The sequence below is a fragment of the Panulirus ornatus genome, chromosome 56, assembly GCF_036320965.1.
Source record: "Panulirus ornatus isolate Po-2019 chromosome 56, ASM3632096v1, whole genome shotgun sequence".
Lineage (NCBI taxonomy): Eukaryota > Metazoa > Arthropoda > Malacostraca > Decapoda > Palinuridae > Panulirus > Panulirus ornatus.
The window spans coordinates 30,233,743-30,248,733 of NC_092279.1; the positions used below are offsets into that span (position 1 = coordinate 30,233,743).

At 41.1% G+C, this 14,991-nt stretch overlaps 1 protein-coding gene across 1 annotated transcript in view; it reads left to right on the top strand.

The window, feature by feature from the left end:
- Window positions 1-14,991, top strand: part of LOC139765800 (uncharacterized) — a 357,196-nt gene that overhangs the window by 256,495 nt on the left and 85,710 nt on the right. The window contains exons 21-22 of the mRNA XM_071693594.1: window positions 2,254-3,445; window positions 12,193-12,293. Of these exons, the coding sequence (XP_071549695.1) occupies window positions 2,254-3,445; window positions 12,193-12,293 (1,293 nt within the window). The remainder of the gene's footprint in view (window positions 1-2,253; window positions 3,446-12,192; window positions 12,294-14,991) is intronic.

Genomic DNA, 14,991 nt, shown 5'->3' on the forward strand with positions numbered 1-14,991 from the left:
TCTTCACCTCTGTACTTATATATATATATATATATATATAAATATACACATATTTTTTTTTTATTTTTTATTATACTTTGTCGCTGTCTCCCGCGTTTGTGAGGTAGCGCAAGGAAACAGACGAAAGAAATGGCCCAACCCCCCCATACACATGTATATACATACGTCCACACACGCAAATATACATACCTACACAGCTTTCCATGGTTTACCCCAGACGCTTCACATGCCCTGCTTCAATCCACTGACAGCACGTCAACCCCGGTATACCACATCGCTCCAATTCACTCTATTCCTTGCCCTCCTTTCACCCTCCTGCATGTTCAGGCCCCGATCACACAAAATCTTTTTCACTCCATCTTTCCACCTCCAATTTGGTCTCCCTCTTCTCCTTGTTCCCTCCACCTCCGACACATATATCCTCTTGGTCAATCTTTCCTCACTCATCCTCTGCATGTGCCCAGACCACTTCAAAACACCCTCTTCTGCTCTCTCAACCACGCTCTTTTTATTTCCACACATCTCTCTTACCCTTACGTTACTCACTCAATCAAACCACCTCACACCACACATTGTCCTCAAACATCTCATTTCCAGCACATCCATCCTCCTGCGCACAACTCTATCCATAGCCCACGCCTCGCAACCATACAACATTGTTGGAACCACTATTCCTTCAAACATACCCATTTTTGCTTTCCGAGATAATGTTCTCGACTTCCACACATTCTTCAAGGCCCCCAGGATTTTCGCCCCCTCCCCCACCCTATGATCCACTTCCGCTTCCATGGTTCCATCCGCTGCCAGATCCACTCCCAGATATCTAAAACACTTCACTTCCTCTAGTTTTTCTCCATTCAAACTCACCTCCCAATTGACTTGACCCTCAACCCTACTGTACCTAATAACCTTGCTCTTATTCACATTTACTCTTAACTTTCTTCTTCCACACACTTTTCCAAACTCAGTCACCAGCTTCTGCAGTTTCTCACATGAATCAGCCACCAGCGCTGTATCATCAGCGAACAACAACTGACTCACTTCCCAAGCTCTCTCATCCCCAACAGACTTCATACTTGCCCCTCTTTCCAAAACTCTTGCATTTACCTCCCTAACAACCCCATCCATAAACAAATTAAACAACCATGGAGACATCACACACCCCTGCCGCAAACCTACATTCACTGAGAACCAATCACTTTCCTCTCTTCCTACACGTACACATGCCTTACATCCTCGATAAAAACTTTTCACTGCTTCTAACAACTTTCCTCCCACACCATATACATATATATAAATATATATATACACATATATAAATATATATATATATTTTTTTTTTTTCAAACTATTCGCCATTTCCCGCGTTAGCGAGGTAGCGTTAAGAACAGAGGACTGGGCCTTAGAGGGAATATCCTCACCTGCATGCCTGCCTCTTGCACAGGGGTCCCAGGTTCGATCCTGGCTGTTGGAGGTTTGTATGATATACATATATATATATATATATATATATATATATATATATATATATATATATATATATATATATATATATGTATGTATATATACAGCATGTTCTGCATGGAACCATTGGTAATTGGAGTTTAATTTCACTGACTCCCTACACCAACTATTCAAAATGAAGGCCAAGAGAAGGGAAGAACTTAGGGAAGAACTTTTTTTTTTCTTTTTTAATTTTCCAAAAGAAGGAACAGAGAAGGGGGCCGGGTGAGGATGTTTCCTCAGAGGCCCAGTCCTCTGTTCTTAACGCTACCTCGCTGAGGCGGGAAATGGCGAATAGTATGAAAAAAAAAAAACCTCTGTACTTAAGTATGTACCTCTCCTTAAACTATGCATAAGAGCTGCAAAAATATTAATTTAGCCCCTTCCAATTTGCATTTCTGAAGTATTCTGTCCCTCTTCCTTTCAGTTATTTAGCTAAGAGGTAAAACATCCATCTGACATATCATCCAGGATAGACAGTTTCACACTCCAGTCTGAGCCATTAAGTGAAATTTCTTTTTGTATCATTCTCCTTGCTTTTTGGAATTGATATTGCAAGAGAGGATAGTATCTTGCTTCTTGCCCCTTTTAGTTGCCTTTTGCAGTTGGCTTTTCTCCACCAAAGCAGATAACACCATACAAACTGTACCCATTTCCAATAAGGATCAAATTTTGGTACTTTTGGTTATGAATACAAATTTTAATTGTTTGCCTTGTTGTCCCTCTCATTGGTATTGCTTTTCTTTCCAGTTAAGTAAAAAGCTGGTTAACGTACAGGAGGAGCGAGCTTCAGAGCAGCTGGACACATCTGCTTTAAAAGCTACCAGTGTGAATGCCATTAGTCAGATTAATACTATACAGAATGAATTATCAGAAAAGGAAGCAAACATAGCATCACTTAATGAACAGATTCTTCATCTGCAGACACAAGTTAATGAACTTCAAGAGTCTGAAAGGAATAATGAAAAAATGAAAGAGGACATCGTTGCTTTAACAGATAAATTAAAAGAGAGTGAAATGGAAAAAGCACAATGTAAAGATTTAAAAGAAATGTTCAATCAGATGTCTGAGAAGCTACAAGAAGTCCAAAGAGAGAATGAAAATATGATAAAGGAACGAAATCATTTAAAAGATAAGATGCATTTGGCTGAAGAAAACTTGAGATTAAAGATCACTGATGAGGATATGAAAATAAAATCCTTGGAAAGTAAGATAACACAGATGGAAGATGATTTGAAAAAGAGAGAAATTGAAATGAAAACTATTAAGGAAGAGAAGGAAACTGCAATTGCCAACCTTGAACAAGCAGTTGAAAATGTGAATTCTTTGAACAATAAACTTAACACAGAAAAAGAACGTATACATCATCAGTTTGATCAAGAAATCTTGACTAAGAATTCAGAAATTACTGATCTGGAATCGCATAACAAGATGCTCAAGACAGACTTGGAGAAGGTTCATGATACTTTAGAAAAGAAAATTGAGTCTGAATTGCAGTTGTGCGAACTGTTGAACAACAAAGATGCAGAAATAGAAAAAATAAAGTCTGAACTAAACCATCTAAAATCATTAGAGGAGGAAAATGCCTTGTTCAAGTCGAGGTTTGAAGAACAGAAGTTGGAGCAAGAGAAACTTAGTTCAAGTGTTGAAGCAGAGAAAAAGATAAACAAGGAAATTATTAGAAAAAAAGATGAGCTTCAGGATCAAATATCTGTCAAGAATAGTGAACTAGATGAATTACGTGTAGAATGTGATGGCATGAAGAAAGAGCTTGAAGATTCACATAGAGTACTTGCCAGATATGCAGAAGAAAGTTCTGAGAAAGAAAATATCATGAAGGAATTGTCAGATCTTCAGATATCGATACAAGAGCTCCAGAATACAAAATCTGCATTTGAAGTAGAACTGCAAGAAAAGGAAACTCTCATGAATGAACTGCAAGGTAAATTTATTATGTGACTGTTCAAAGTCATTTCCATTAGTGTTATATTATAGGCTAGCAAGTACATAACTCGACTTTATATCTATTTTCTGCTTTACATTGATTAGTATAACAGTATATTGATTCTTTGATAGTTTTGTAGTTGATATATACAAGTCTTTCAGTAGTGTGACTTGCCACCTCCAAAAACAAGCATTATCATGAAGAGATAGCCCATGGATGTCATAGAGAAAATTAGATAGATTCTTCCAGAATGTATCAGAATTAGGTATGTAGTAAGCAGAACTACAGTTGTCAGCAAAACAGTACCCAGACTGGTCAAGAGAAGCTTGGTCACAGACTTATTGCAGAAATCCCCATAAAGTTAAATGATTATGAGCTTATAGATGTAAAATATCCTTGGGAATAGGGGAGAAAGAATACTTCCCACGTATTCCCTGTGTGTCATAGAAGGCAACTAAAAGAGAAGTGTGCTGGAAATCCTCCCCTCCAATTTTTACTTTTCCAAAAGAGGGAACAGAGAAAAGGGCCAAGTGAGGATTTTCTCTCTAAGGCTCATTTCTCTGTTCTTAACGCTATCTTGCTGACGTGGGAAATGACGAATATGTATGAAAAAAAAGATGAAAGATATATGTTTATTTATATTTGTTATTTTGCTTTGTCGCTGTCCTGTCTCCTGCGTTAGTGAGGTAGCGCAAGGAAACAGATGAAAGAATGGCCCAACCCTCCCACATACATATGTATATACATACACATCCACACACGCAAATGTACATACCTATACATCTCAACGTATACATATATATACACACACAGACTTATACATATATACACATGTACATAATTCCCTGGGGATAGGGGAAAAAGAATACTTCCCACGCATTCCTCACGTGTCATAAAAGGCGACTAAAGGGTATGGGAGTGGGGGGCTGGAAACCCTCCCCTCCTTGTATTTTAACTTTCTAAGAGGGGAAACAGAAGAACGAGTCACGCAGGGAGTGCTCATCCTCCTCGAAGGCTCAAATTGGAGTGTCTAAATGTGTGTGGATGTAACCAAGATGAGAAAAAAGGAGAGATAGGTAGTATGTTTGAGGAAAGGAACCTGAATGTTTTGGCTCTGAGTGAAATGAAGCTCAAGGGTAAAGGGGAAGAGTGGTTTGGGAATGTCTTGGGAGTAAAGTCAGGGGTTAGTGAGAGGACAAGAGGAAGGGAAGGAGTAGCACTACTCCTGAAACAGGAGTGGTGGGAGTATGTGATAGAGTGTAAGAAAGTAAACTCTAGATTGATATGGGTAAAACTGAAAGTTGATGGAGAGAGATGGGTGATTATTGGTGTATATGCACCTGGGCATGGGAAGAAAGATGAGAGGTAAGTGTTTTGGGAGCAGATGAGTGAGTGTGTTAGTAGTTTTGATGCACAAGACAGGGTTATAGTGATGGGTGATTTGAAGGTGAGTAATGTGGCAGTTGAGGGAATAATTGGTATACGTGGGGTGTTCAGTGTTGTAAATGGAAATGGTGGAGAGCTGTAGATTTATGTGTCGAAAAACGACTGGTTATTGGGAATACCTGGTGTAAAAAGAGAGATATACATAAGTATACATATGTAAGTAGGAGAGATGGCCAGAGAGCATTATTGGATTACATGTTAATTGATAGGCTCGCAAAAGAGAGACTTTTGGATGTTAATGTGCTGAGAGGTGCAACTGGAGGGATGTCTGATCATTATCTTGTGGAGGCAAAGGTGAAGATTTGTAGAGGTTTTTAGAAAAGAAGAGAGAATGTTGGGGTGAAGAGAGTGGTGAGAGTAAGTGAGCTTGGAAGGAGACTTGTGTGAGGAAGTACCAGGAAAGACTGAGTACAGAATGAAAAAAGGTGAGAACAAAGGAGGTAAGGGGAGCGGAGGAGGAATGGGATGTATTTAGGGAAGCAGTGATGGCTTGCGCAAAATATGCTTGTGGCATGAGAAGCGTGGCAGGTGGACAGATTAGAAATGGTAGTGAGTGGTGGGATGAAGAATTAAGAGTATTAGTGAAAGAGAAGAGAGAGGCATTTGGATGCTTTTTGCAGGGAAATAATGCAAATGAGTGGGAGATGTATAAAAGAAAGAGGCAGGAGGTCAAGAGAAAGGTGGAAGAGGTGAAAAAGAGGGCAAATGAGAGTTGGGGTGAGAGAGTATCATTAGATTTTAGGGAGAATAAAAAGATGTTTTGGAAGGAGGTAAATAAAGTGCGTAAGACAAGGGAATGAATGGGAACTTCAGTGAAGGGTGCTAATGGGGAGATAATAACAAGTAGTGGTGATGTGAGAAGGAGATGGAGTGAGTATTTTGAAGGTTTGTTGAATGTGTTTGATGATAGAGTGGCAGATGTAGGGTGTTTTGGTCGAAGTGGTGTGCAAAGTGAGAGAGACGGTTAGGAAGAATGATTTGGAAACAGAGAAGAGGTAGTGGGAGCTTTGCGGAAGATGAAAGCCGGCAAGGCGGCGGGTTTGGATGGTATTGCAGTGGAATTTATTAAAAAAGGGGGTGACTGTAATGTTGATAAGGTTATTTGATGTATTTATGACTCATGGTGAGGTGCCTGAGGATTGGCGGAATGCTTGCATAGTGCCATTGTACACAGGCAAAGTGGATAAAAGTGAGTGCTCAAATTACAGAGGTATAAGTTTGTTGAGTATTCCTGGTAAATTATATGGGAGGATATTGATTGAGAGGGTGAAGGCATGTACAGAGCATCAGATTGGGGAAGAGCAGTGTGGTTTTAGAAGTGGGAGAGGATGTGTGGATCAGGTGTTTGCTTTGAAGAATGTATGTGAGAAATACTTAGAAAAGCAAATGGATTTGTATGTAGCATTTATGGATCTGGAGAAGGCATATGATAGAGTTGATAGAGATGCTCTGTGGAAGGTATTAAGAATATATGGTGTGGGAGGCAAGTTGTTAGAAGCAGTGAAAGGTTTTTATCGAGGATGTAAGGCATGTGTACGTGTAGGAAGAGAGGAAAGTGATTGGTTCTCAGTGAATGTAGGTTTGTGGCAGGGGTGTGTGATGTCTCCATGGTTGTTTAATTTGTTTATGGATAGGGTTGTTAGGGAGGTGAATGCAAGATTTTTAGGCAAGTATGCAGTCTGTTGTGGATGAGAGAGCTTGGGAAGTGAGTCAGTTGTTGTTCGCTGATGATACAGTGCTGGTAGCTGATTCATGTGAGAAACTGCAGAAGCTGGTGACTGAGTTTGGTAAAGTGTGTGAAAGAAGAAAGCTGAGAGTAATGCACTGAAAACCACAGCTCCCTTTCCACATCCAGGCCCCACACAACTTTCCATGGTTTACCCCAGATGTTTCACATGCCCTGATTCAATCCATTGAAAGCACGTCGACCCCGTTATACCACATCGTTCCAATTCACTCTATTCCTTGCACGCCTTTCACCCTCCTGCATGTTCAGGCCCCAATCACACAAAATCTTTTTCACTCCATCTTCCCACCTCCACTTTGGTCTTCCACTTATCCTCGTTCCCTCCACCTCTGACACATATATCCTCTTTGTCAATCTTTCCTCACTCATTCTCTCCATGTGAGCAAACCATTTCAAAACACCCTCTTCTGCTCTCTCAACCACACTCTTTTTATTATCACGCATCTCTCTTACCCTGTTATTACTTACACAATCAAACTACCTCACACCACATATTGTCCTCAAACATCTCATTTCCAGCACATCCATTCTCCTGCGCACAACTCTATCTATAGCCCACGCCTTGCAACCATATAACATTGTTGGAACCATTATTCCTTCAAACATACCCATTTTTGCTTTCAGAGATAATGTTCTCGACTTCCACACATTCTTCAAGGCTCCCAGGATTTTCGCCCCCTCCCCCACCCTATGATTCACTTCTGCTTCCATGGTTCCATCCACTGCCAAATCCACTCCCAGATATCTAAAACATTTCACTTGCTCCAGTTTCTCTCCATTCAAACTTATCTCCCAATTGACTTGTCCCTCAACCCTACTGTACCTAATAACCTTGCTCATATTCACATTTACTCTCAGCTTTCTTCTTTCACACACTTAACAAACTCAGTCACCAGCTTCTGCAGTTTCTCACACGAATCAGCCACCAGCACTGTATCATCAGCAAACAACAGCTGACTAACTTCCCAAGCTCTCTCATCCACAACAGACTGCATACTTGCCCCTTTTTCCTAAGCTCTTGCATTCACCTCCCTAACAACCCCATCCATAAACAAATTAAACAACCATGGAGACATCACACACCCCTGCCGCAAACCTACATTCACTGAGAACCAATCACTTTCCTCTCTTCCTACACGTACACATGCCTTACATCCTCGATAAAAACTTTTCACTGCTTCTAACAACTTGCCTCCCACACCATATATTCTTAATACCTTCCACAGAGCATATCTATCGACTCTATCATATGTCTTGTCTTGATCCATAAATGCTACATACAAATCCATTTGCTTTTCTAAGTATTTCTCACATACATTCTTCAAAGCAAACACCTGATCCACACATCATCTACCACTTCTGAAACCACACTGCTCCTCCCCAATCTGATGCTCTGTACATGCCTTCACCCTCTCAATCAATACCCTCCCATATAATTTACCAGGAATACTCAACAAACTTATACCTCTGTAATTTGTGCACTCACTTTTATACCCTTTGCCTTTGTACAATGGCACTATGAAAGCATTCTGCCAGTCCTCAGGCACCTCACCATGAGTGATACATATATTAGATAACCTTATCAACCAGTCAATAATACAGTCACCCCCTTTTTTAATAAATTCCACTGTAATACCATCGAAACCCGTTGCCTTGCCGGCTTTCATCTTCCGCAAAGCTTTTACTACCTCTTCTCTGTTTACGATATCATTCTCCCTAACCCTCTCACTTTGCACACCAACTCGACCAAAACACCCTATATCTGCCACTCTATCATCAAACACATTTAACAAACCTTCAAAATATCACTCCATATCCTTCTCACATCACCACTACTTGTTATTAGCTCCTCATTTGTTTCCTTCACTGATGTTCCCATTTGTTCCATTGTCTTGCACACTTTATTTACCTCCTTCCAAACTATCTTTTTATTCTCCCTAAAATTTGATGATACTCTCTCACCCCAACTCTCATTTGCCCTCTTTTTCACCTCTTCCACCTTTCTCTTGACCTCTTGCCTCTTTCTGTTATACATCTCTCAGTCATTTCCCTGCTAAAATCATCCAAATACCTCTCTCTTCTCTTTCACTAATAATCTTAATTCTTCATCCCACCACAAACTACCCTTTCTAATCTGCCCACCTCCCACACTTCTCATGCTACGAGCATCTTTTGCACAAGCCATCACTGCTTCCCTAAATACATCCCATTCCTCCCCCACTCCCCTTACCTCCTTTGTTCTCACCTTTTTCCATTCTGTACTCATTCTCTCCTGGTACTTCCTCACACAAGTCTCCTTCCCAAGCTCACTTACTCTCACCACTCTCTTCACCCCAACATTCTCCTTTTCTGAAAACCTCCACAAATCTTCACCTTCGCCTCCAAAAGATAATGATTAAACATCCCTCCAGTTACACCTCTCAGCACATTAACGTCCAAAAGTCTCTCATTTGCGTGCCTATCAATTAACACTTAATGCAATAACACTGTCTTGCCATCTCTCTTACTTACATATGTATACTTATGTATATCTCTCTTTTTAAAACAGGTATTCTCAATCACCAGTCCTTTTTCAGCACATAAATCTACAAGCTCTTCACAATTTCCGTTTACAACACTGAACACCCCATATACACCAATTATTCCCTCAACTGCCACATTACTCACCTTTGCATTCAAATCACCCATCACTATAACCCTGTCTCATGCATCAAACTATTAACACACTCACTCAGCTGCTCCCAAAACACTTGCCTCTCATGATCTTTCTTCTCATGCCCAGGTGCATATGCACCAATAATCACCCATCTCTCTCCATCCACTTTCAGTTTTACCCATATCAATCTAGGATTTACTCTCTCACACTCTATCACATACTCCCACCACTCCTGTTTCAGAAGTAGTGCTACTCCTTCCCTTGCTCTTGTCCTGTCACTAACCCCTGATTTTACTCCCAAGACATTCCTAAACCACTCTTCCCCTTTACCCTTGAGCTACATTTCACTCAGAGCCAAAACATTTAGGTTCCTTTCCTCAGACATACTACGTATCTCTCCTTTTTTCTCATTTTGGCTACATCCACACACATTTAGACACCCCATTCTGTGCCTTCGAGGAGGATGAGCACTCCCCGCGTGACTCCTTCCTCTGTTTCCCCTTTTAGAAAGTTAGAATACAAGGAGGGTAGGGTTTTGAGCCCCCCGCTCCCGTCCCCTTTAGTCGCCTTCTACAACATGTGAGGAATGCATGGGAAGTATTCTCTCTCCCCTGTCCCCTATAAATTTTTTTTTTTTTTTTTTTTTTTTTGCCGCTGTCTCCCGCGTCTGCGAGGTAGTGCAAGGAAACAGACGAAAGGAATGGCCCAACCCACCCCCATACACAATGTATATACATACACGTCCACACACGCAAATATACATACCCATACATCTCAATGTACACATATATATACACACACACAGACACATACATATATACCCATGCACACAATTCACACTGTCTGCCTTTATTCATTCCCATCGCCACCTCGCCACACATGGAATACCATCCCCCTCCCCCCTCATGTGTGCGAGGTAGCACTAGGAAAAGACAACAAAGGCCCCATTCGTTCACACTCAGTCTCTAGCTGTCATGCAATAATGCCCAAAACCACAGCTCCCTTTTCACATCCAGGCCCCACACAACTTTCCATGGTTTACCCCAGATGCTTCACATGCCCTGATTCAATCCACTGACAGCATGTCAACCCCAGTATACCACATCGATCCAATTCACTCTATTCCTTGCCCGCCTTTCACCCTCCTGCATGTTCAGGCCCCGATCACACAAAATCTTTTTCGCTCCATCTTTCCACCTCCAATTTGGTCTCCCACTTCTCCTCGTTCCCTCCACCTCCGACACATATATCCTCTTGGTCAATCTTTCCTCACTTATTCTCTCCATGTGCCCAAACCATTTCAAAACACCCTCTTCTGCTCTCTCGACCACACTCTTTTTATTTCCACACATCTCTCTTACCCTTACATTACTTACTCGATCAAACCACCTCACACCACACATTGTCCTCAAACACCTCATTTCCAGCACATCCACCCTCCTGCACACAACTCTATCCATAGCCCACGCCTCACAACCATACAACATTGTTGGAACCACTATTCCTTCAAACATACCCATTTTTGCTTTCCGAGATAATGTTCTCGACTTCCACACATTCTTCAAGGCTCCCAGGATTTTCGCCCCCTCCCCCACCCTATGATTCACTTCCGCTTCCATGGTTCCATCCGCTGCCAGACCCACTCCCAGATATCTAAAACACTTTACTTCCTCCAGTTTTTCTCCATTCAAACTTACCTCCCAATTGACTTGACCCTCAACCCTACTGTACCTAATAACCTTGCTCTTATTCACATTTACTCTTAACTTTCTTCTTTCACACACTTTACCAAACTCAGTCACCAGCTTCTGCAGTTTCTCACATGAATCAGCCACCAGTGCTGTATCATCAGCGAACAACAACTGACTCACTTCCCAAGCTCTCTCATTCACAACAGACTTCATACTTGCCCCTCTTTCCAAAACTCTTGCATTCACCTCCCTAACAACCCCATCCATAAACAAATTAAACAACCATGGAGACATCACACACCCCTGCCGCAAACCTACATTCACTGAGAACCAATCACTTTCCTCTCTTCCTACACGTACACATGCCTTACGTCCTCGATAAAAACTTTTCACTGCTTCTAACAACTTGCCTCCCACACCATATATTCTTAATACCTTCCACAGAGCATCTCTATCAACTCTATCATATGCTTTCTCCAGATCCATAAATGCTACATACAAATCCATTTGCTTTTCTAAGTATTTCTCACATACATTCTTCAAAGCAAACACCTGATCCACACATCCTCTACCACTTCTGAAACCACACTGCTTTTCCCCAATCTGATGCTCTGTACATGCCTTCACCCTCTCAATCAATACCCTCCCATATAATTTACCAGGAATACTCAACAAACTTATACCTCTGTAATTTGAGCACTCACTCTTATCCCCTTTGCCTTTGTACAATGGCACTATGCACGCATTCCGCCGATCCTCAGGCACCTCACCATGAGTCATACATACATTAAATAACCTTACCAACCAGTCAACAATACAGTCACCCCCTTTTTTAATAAATTCCATTGCAATACCATCCAAACCTGCTGCCTTGCCGGCTTTCATCTTCCGCAAAGCTTTTACTACCTCTATAAATATGTATAATGAAAATATATATATAAGCATATGAGTGGATGGGCTGTTTTTCATTGGTTTCCCTTACTACCTCGCTGATGCCTGGTTATGGATATAGGTTTTTGGTTGGTGCATTACATTACAGGTAGAGAATGGATGTGAATGATTAGGCCTTTTCTTCCTCTGATCTTGGCACTATCTTGCTAATGCTTGATGTCATAATGGGTAGATTTGTTTTGGAAGTTTGACATCTATAATTTCATTTTGATATGTTAAGGTGCAAATAATTATCATCAGATTTTCTTTCCAGTTGCTAAGACTCATCTACAAGCCCAATTGATTGAAGTGGAAAAGGAAAAGTGTGATTTGGAAAAGAAATTGTTTGACCAGAATGACACTGAACAGCTTAAGGTTAGTGCTATATCTTTGGTTATTACAAAGATGAAAATGATTTGATGAATGTGAATGTATTACTCGCCAATTTATTTACATAGGATCCCCAATATATTATGTTGTTCGTATTAAAGGTACTATATTGTATCTGAATTTGCTTCCCCTTTAAGGTGTGTGAAAATGAGTTGGTATTTAAAGAGAAAACTTTAAACATGGCAAAAGGTATGATGAAAAGAGAGGAGGAGGAGGAAGTGAAAAACCTTGTACGGGGTGAAACTTGGCAAAGTGGCAGGATTATATAAGCTTACAATTGAGTTTCTGAAACAAAAGGAAGGTGACACTGGTTAAGTCTGGCCATTCAGAGTTTGTATGGCCTTAGGAATGGTGCCTAAGGTGAGGACAGGTATAGTGCTCTTTTATCAAAACAAGGGGGACAAAGGTGAATGCTCAAATGAAAGTGGTATATGATTATTGAATTAATCTGATAAGGAGAATACAAAGGATTTCAAACAGCAGCAGACCAGTGGAACCTTTCGAGGCTGTTTGTCATACCTTAAGATATCAGATAAAACTCACAGACTAGTGTGGTAAAAATCATAAGACATACAGATAATTTATATAGAATAACTGCAAACTGGTAGTGTGACTAATTAGGTGCAATCATTGTAAGTTGTGATCTGTAAGCAAAATATTCACCAGGTGTTTTCTTAAACATGTTTATAGCACTGCTTTCAACCACTTTAATTGGCAAATCATCCCATGTGTTAACAATCCTCTTGTAGTGTAGCCCTCCTTCATTTGAGTAAAACATTTCCCCACTAGTGTGTATCCATTACTATGAGTGAAATGAGATGAATAAAATCTTAATTAGCTTGATAGATCAAGTGCGTAAGACAAGGGAGCAAATGGGAACTTCAGTGAAGGGCGCAAATGGGGAGGTGATAACAAGTAGTGGTGATGTGAGAAGGAGATGGAGTGAGTATTTTGAAGGTTTGTTGAATGTGTTTGATGATAGAGTGGCAGATATAGGGTGTTTTGGTCGAGGTGGTGTGCAAAGTGCGAGGGTTAGGGAAAATGAGTTGGTAAACAGAGAAGAGGTAGTAAAAGCTTTGCGGAAGATGAAAGCCGGCAAGGCAGCAGGTTTGGATGGTATTGCAGTGGAATTTATTAAAAAAGGGGGTGACTGTATTGTTGACTGGTTGGTAAGGTTATTTAATGTATGTATGACTCATGGTGAGGTGCCTGAGGATTGGCGGAATGCGTGCATAGTGCCATTGTACAAAGGCAAAGGGGATAAGAGTGAGTGCTCAAATTACAGAGGTATAAGTTTGTTGAGTATTCCTGGCAAATTATATGGGAGGGTATTGATTGAGAGGGTGAAGGCATGTACAGAGCATCAGATTGGGGAAGAGCAGTGTGGTTTCAGAAGTGGTAGAGGATGTGTGGATCAGGTGTTTGCTTTGAAGAATGTATGTGAGAAATACTTAGAAAAGCAAATGGATTTGTATGTAGCATTTATGGATCTATGGATAGAGTTGTGCGCAGGAGGATGGATGTGCTGGAAATGAGATGTTTGAGGACAATGTGTGGTGTGAGGTGGTTTGATCGAGTAAGTAACGTAAGGGTAAGAGAGATGTGTGGAAATAAAAAGAGCGTGGTTGAGAGAGCAGAAGAGGGTGTTTTGAAATGGTTTGGGCACATGGAGAGAATGAGTGAGGAAAGATTGACCAAGAGGATATATGTGTCGGAGGTGGAGGGAACGAGGAGAAGAGGGAGACCAAATTGGAGGTGGAAAGATGGAGTGAAAAAGATTTTGTGTGATCGGGGCCTGAACATGCAGGAGGGTGAAAGGAGGGCAAGGAATAGAGTGAATTGGAGCGATGTGGTATACAGGGTTTGACGTGCTGTCAGTGGATTGAATCAAGGCATGTGAAGCGTCTGGGGTAAACCATGGAAAGCTGTGTAGGTATGTATATTTGCGTGTGTGGACGTGTGTATGTACATGTGTATGGGGGGGGGGGGTTGGGCCATTTCTTTCGTCTGTTTCCTTGCGCTACCTCGCAAACGCGGGAGACAGCGACAAAGTATAAAAAAAAAAAAAAAAAAAAAAAAAAAAAAAAAAAAAAAATTATGGATCTGGAGAAGGCATATGATAGAGTTGATAGAGATGCTCTGAGGAAGGTATTAAGAATATATGGTGTGGGAGGCAAGTTGTTAGAAGCAGTGAAAAGTTTTTATCGAGGATGTAAGGCATGTGTACGTGTAGGAAGAGAGGAAAGTGATTGGTTCTCAGTGAATGTAGGTTTGCGGCAGGGGTGTGTGATGTCTCCATGGTTGTTTAATTTGTTTATGGATGGGGTTGTTAGGGAGGTGAATGCAAGAGTTTTGGAAAGAGGGGCAAGTATGAAGTCTGTTGGGGATGAGAGAGCTTGGGAAGTGAGTCAGTTGTTGTTCGCTGATGATACAGCGCTGGTGGCTGATTCATGTGAGAAACTGCAGAAGCTGGTGACTGAGTTTGGTAAAGTGTGTGAAAGAAGAAAGTTAAGAGTAAATGTGAATAAGAGCAAGGTTATTAGGTACAGTAGGGTTGAGGGTCAATGCAATTGGGAGGTGAGTTTGAATGGAGAAAAACTGGAGGAAGTGAAGTGTTTTAGATATCTGGGAGTGGATCTGGCAGCGGATGGAACCATGGAAGCGGAAGTGGATCATAGGGTAG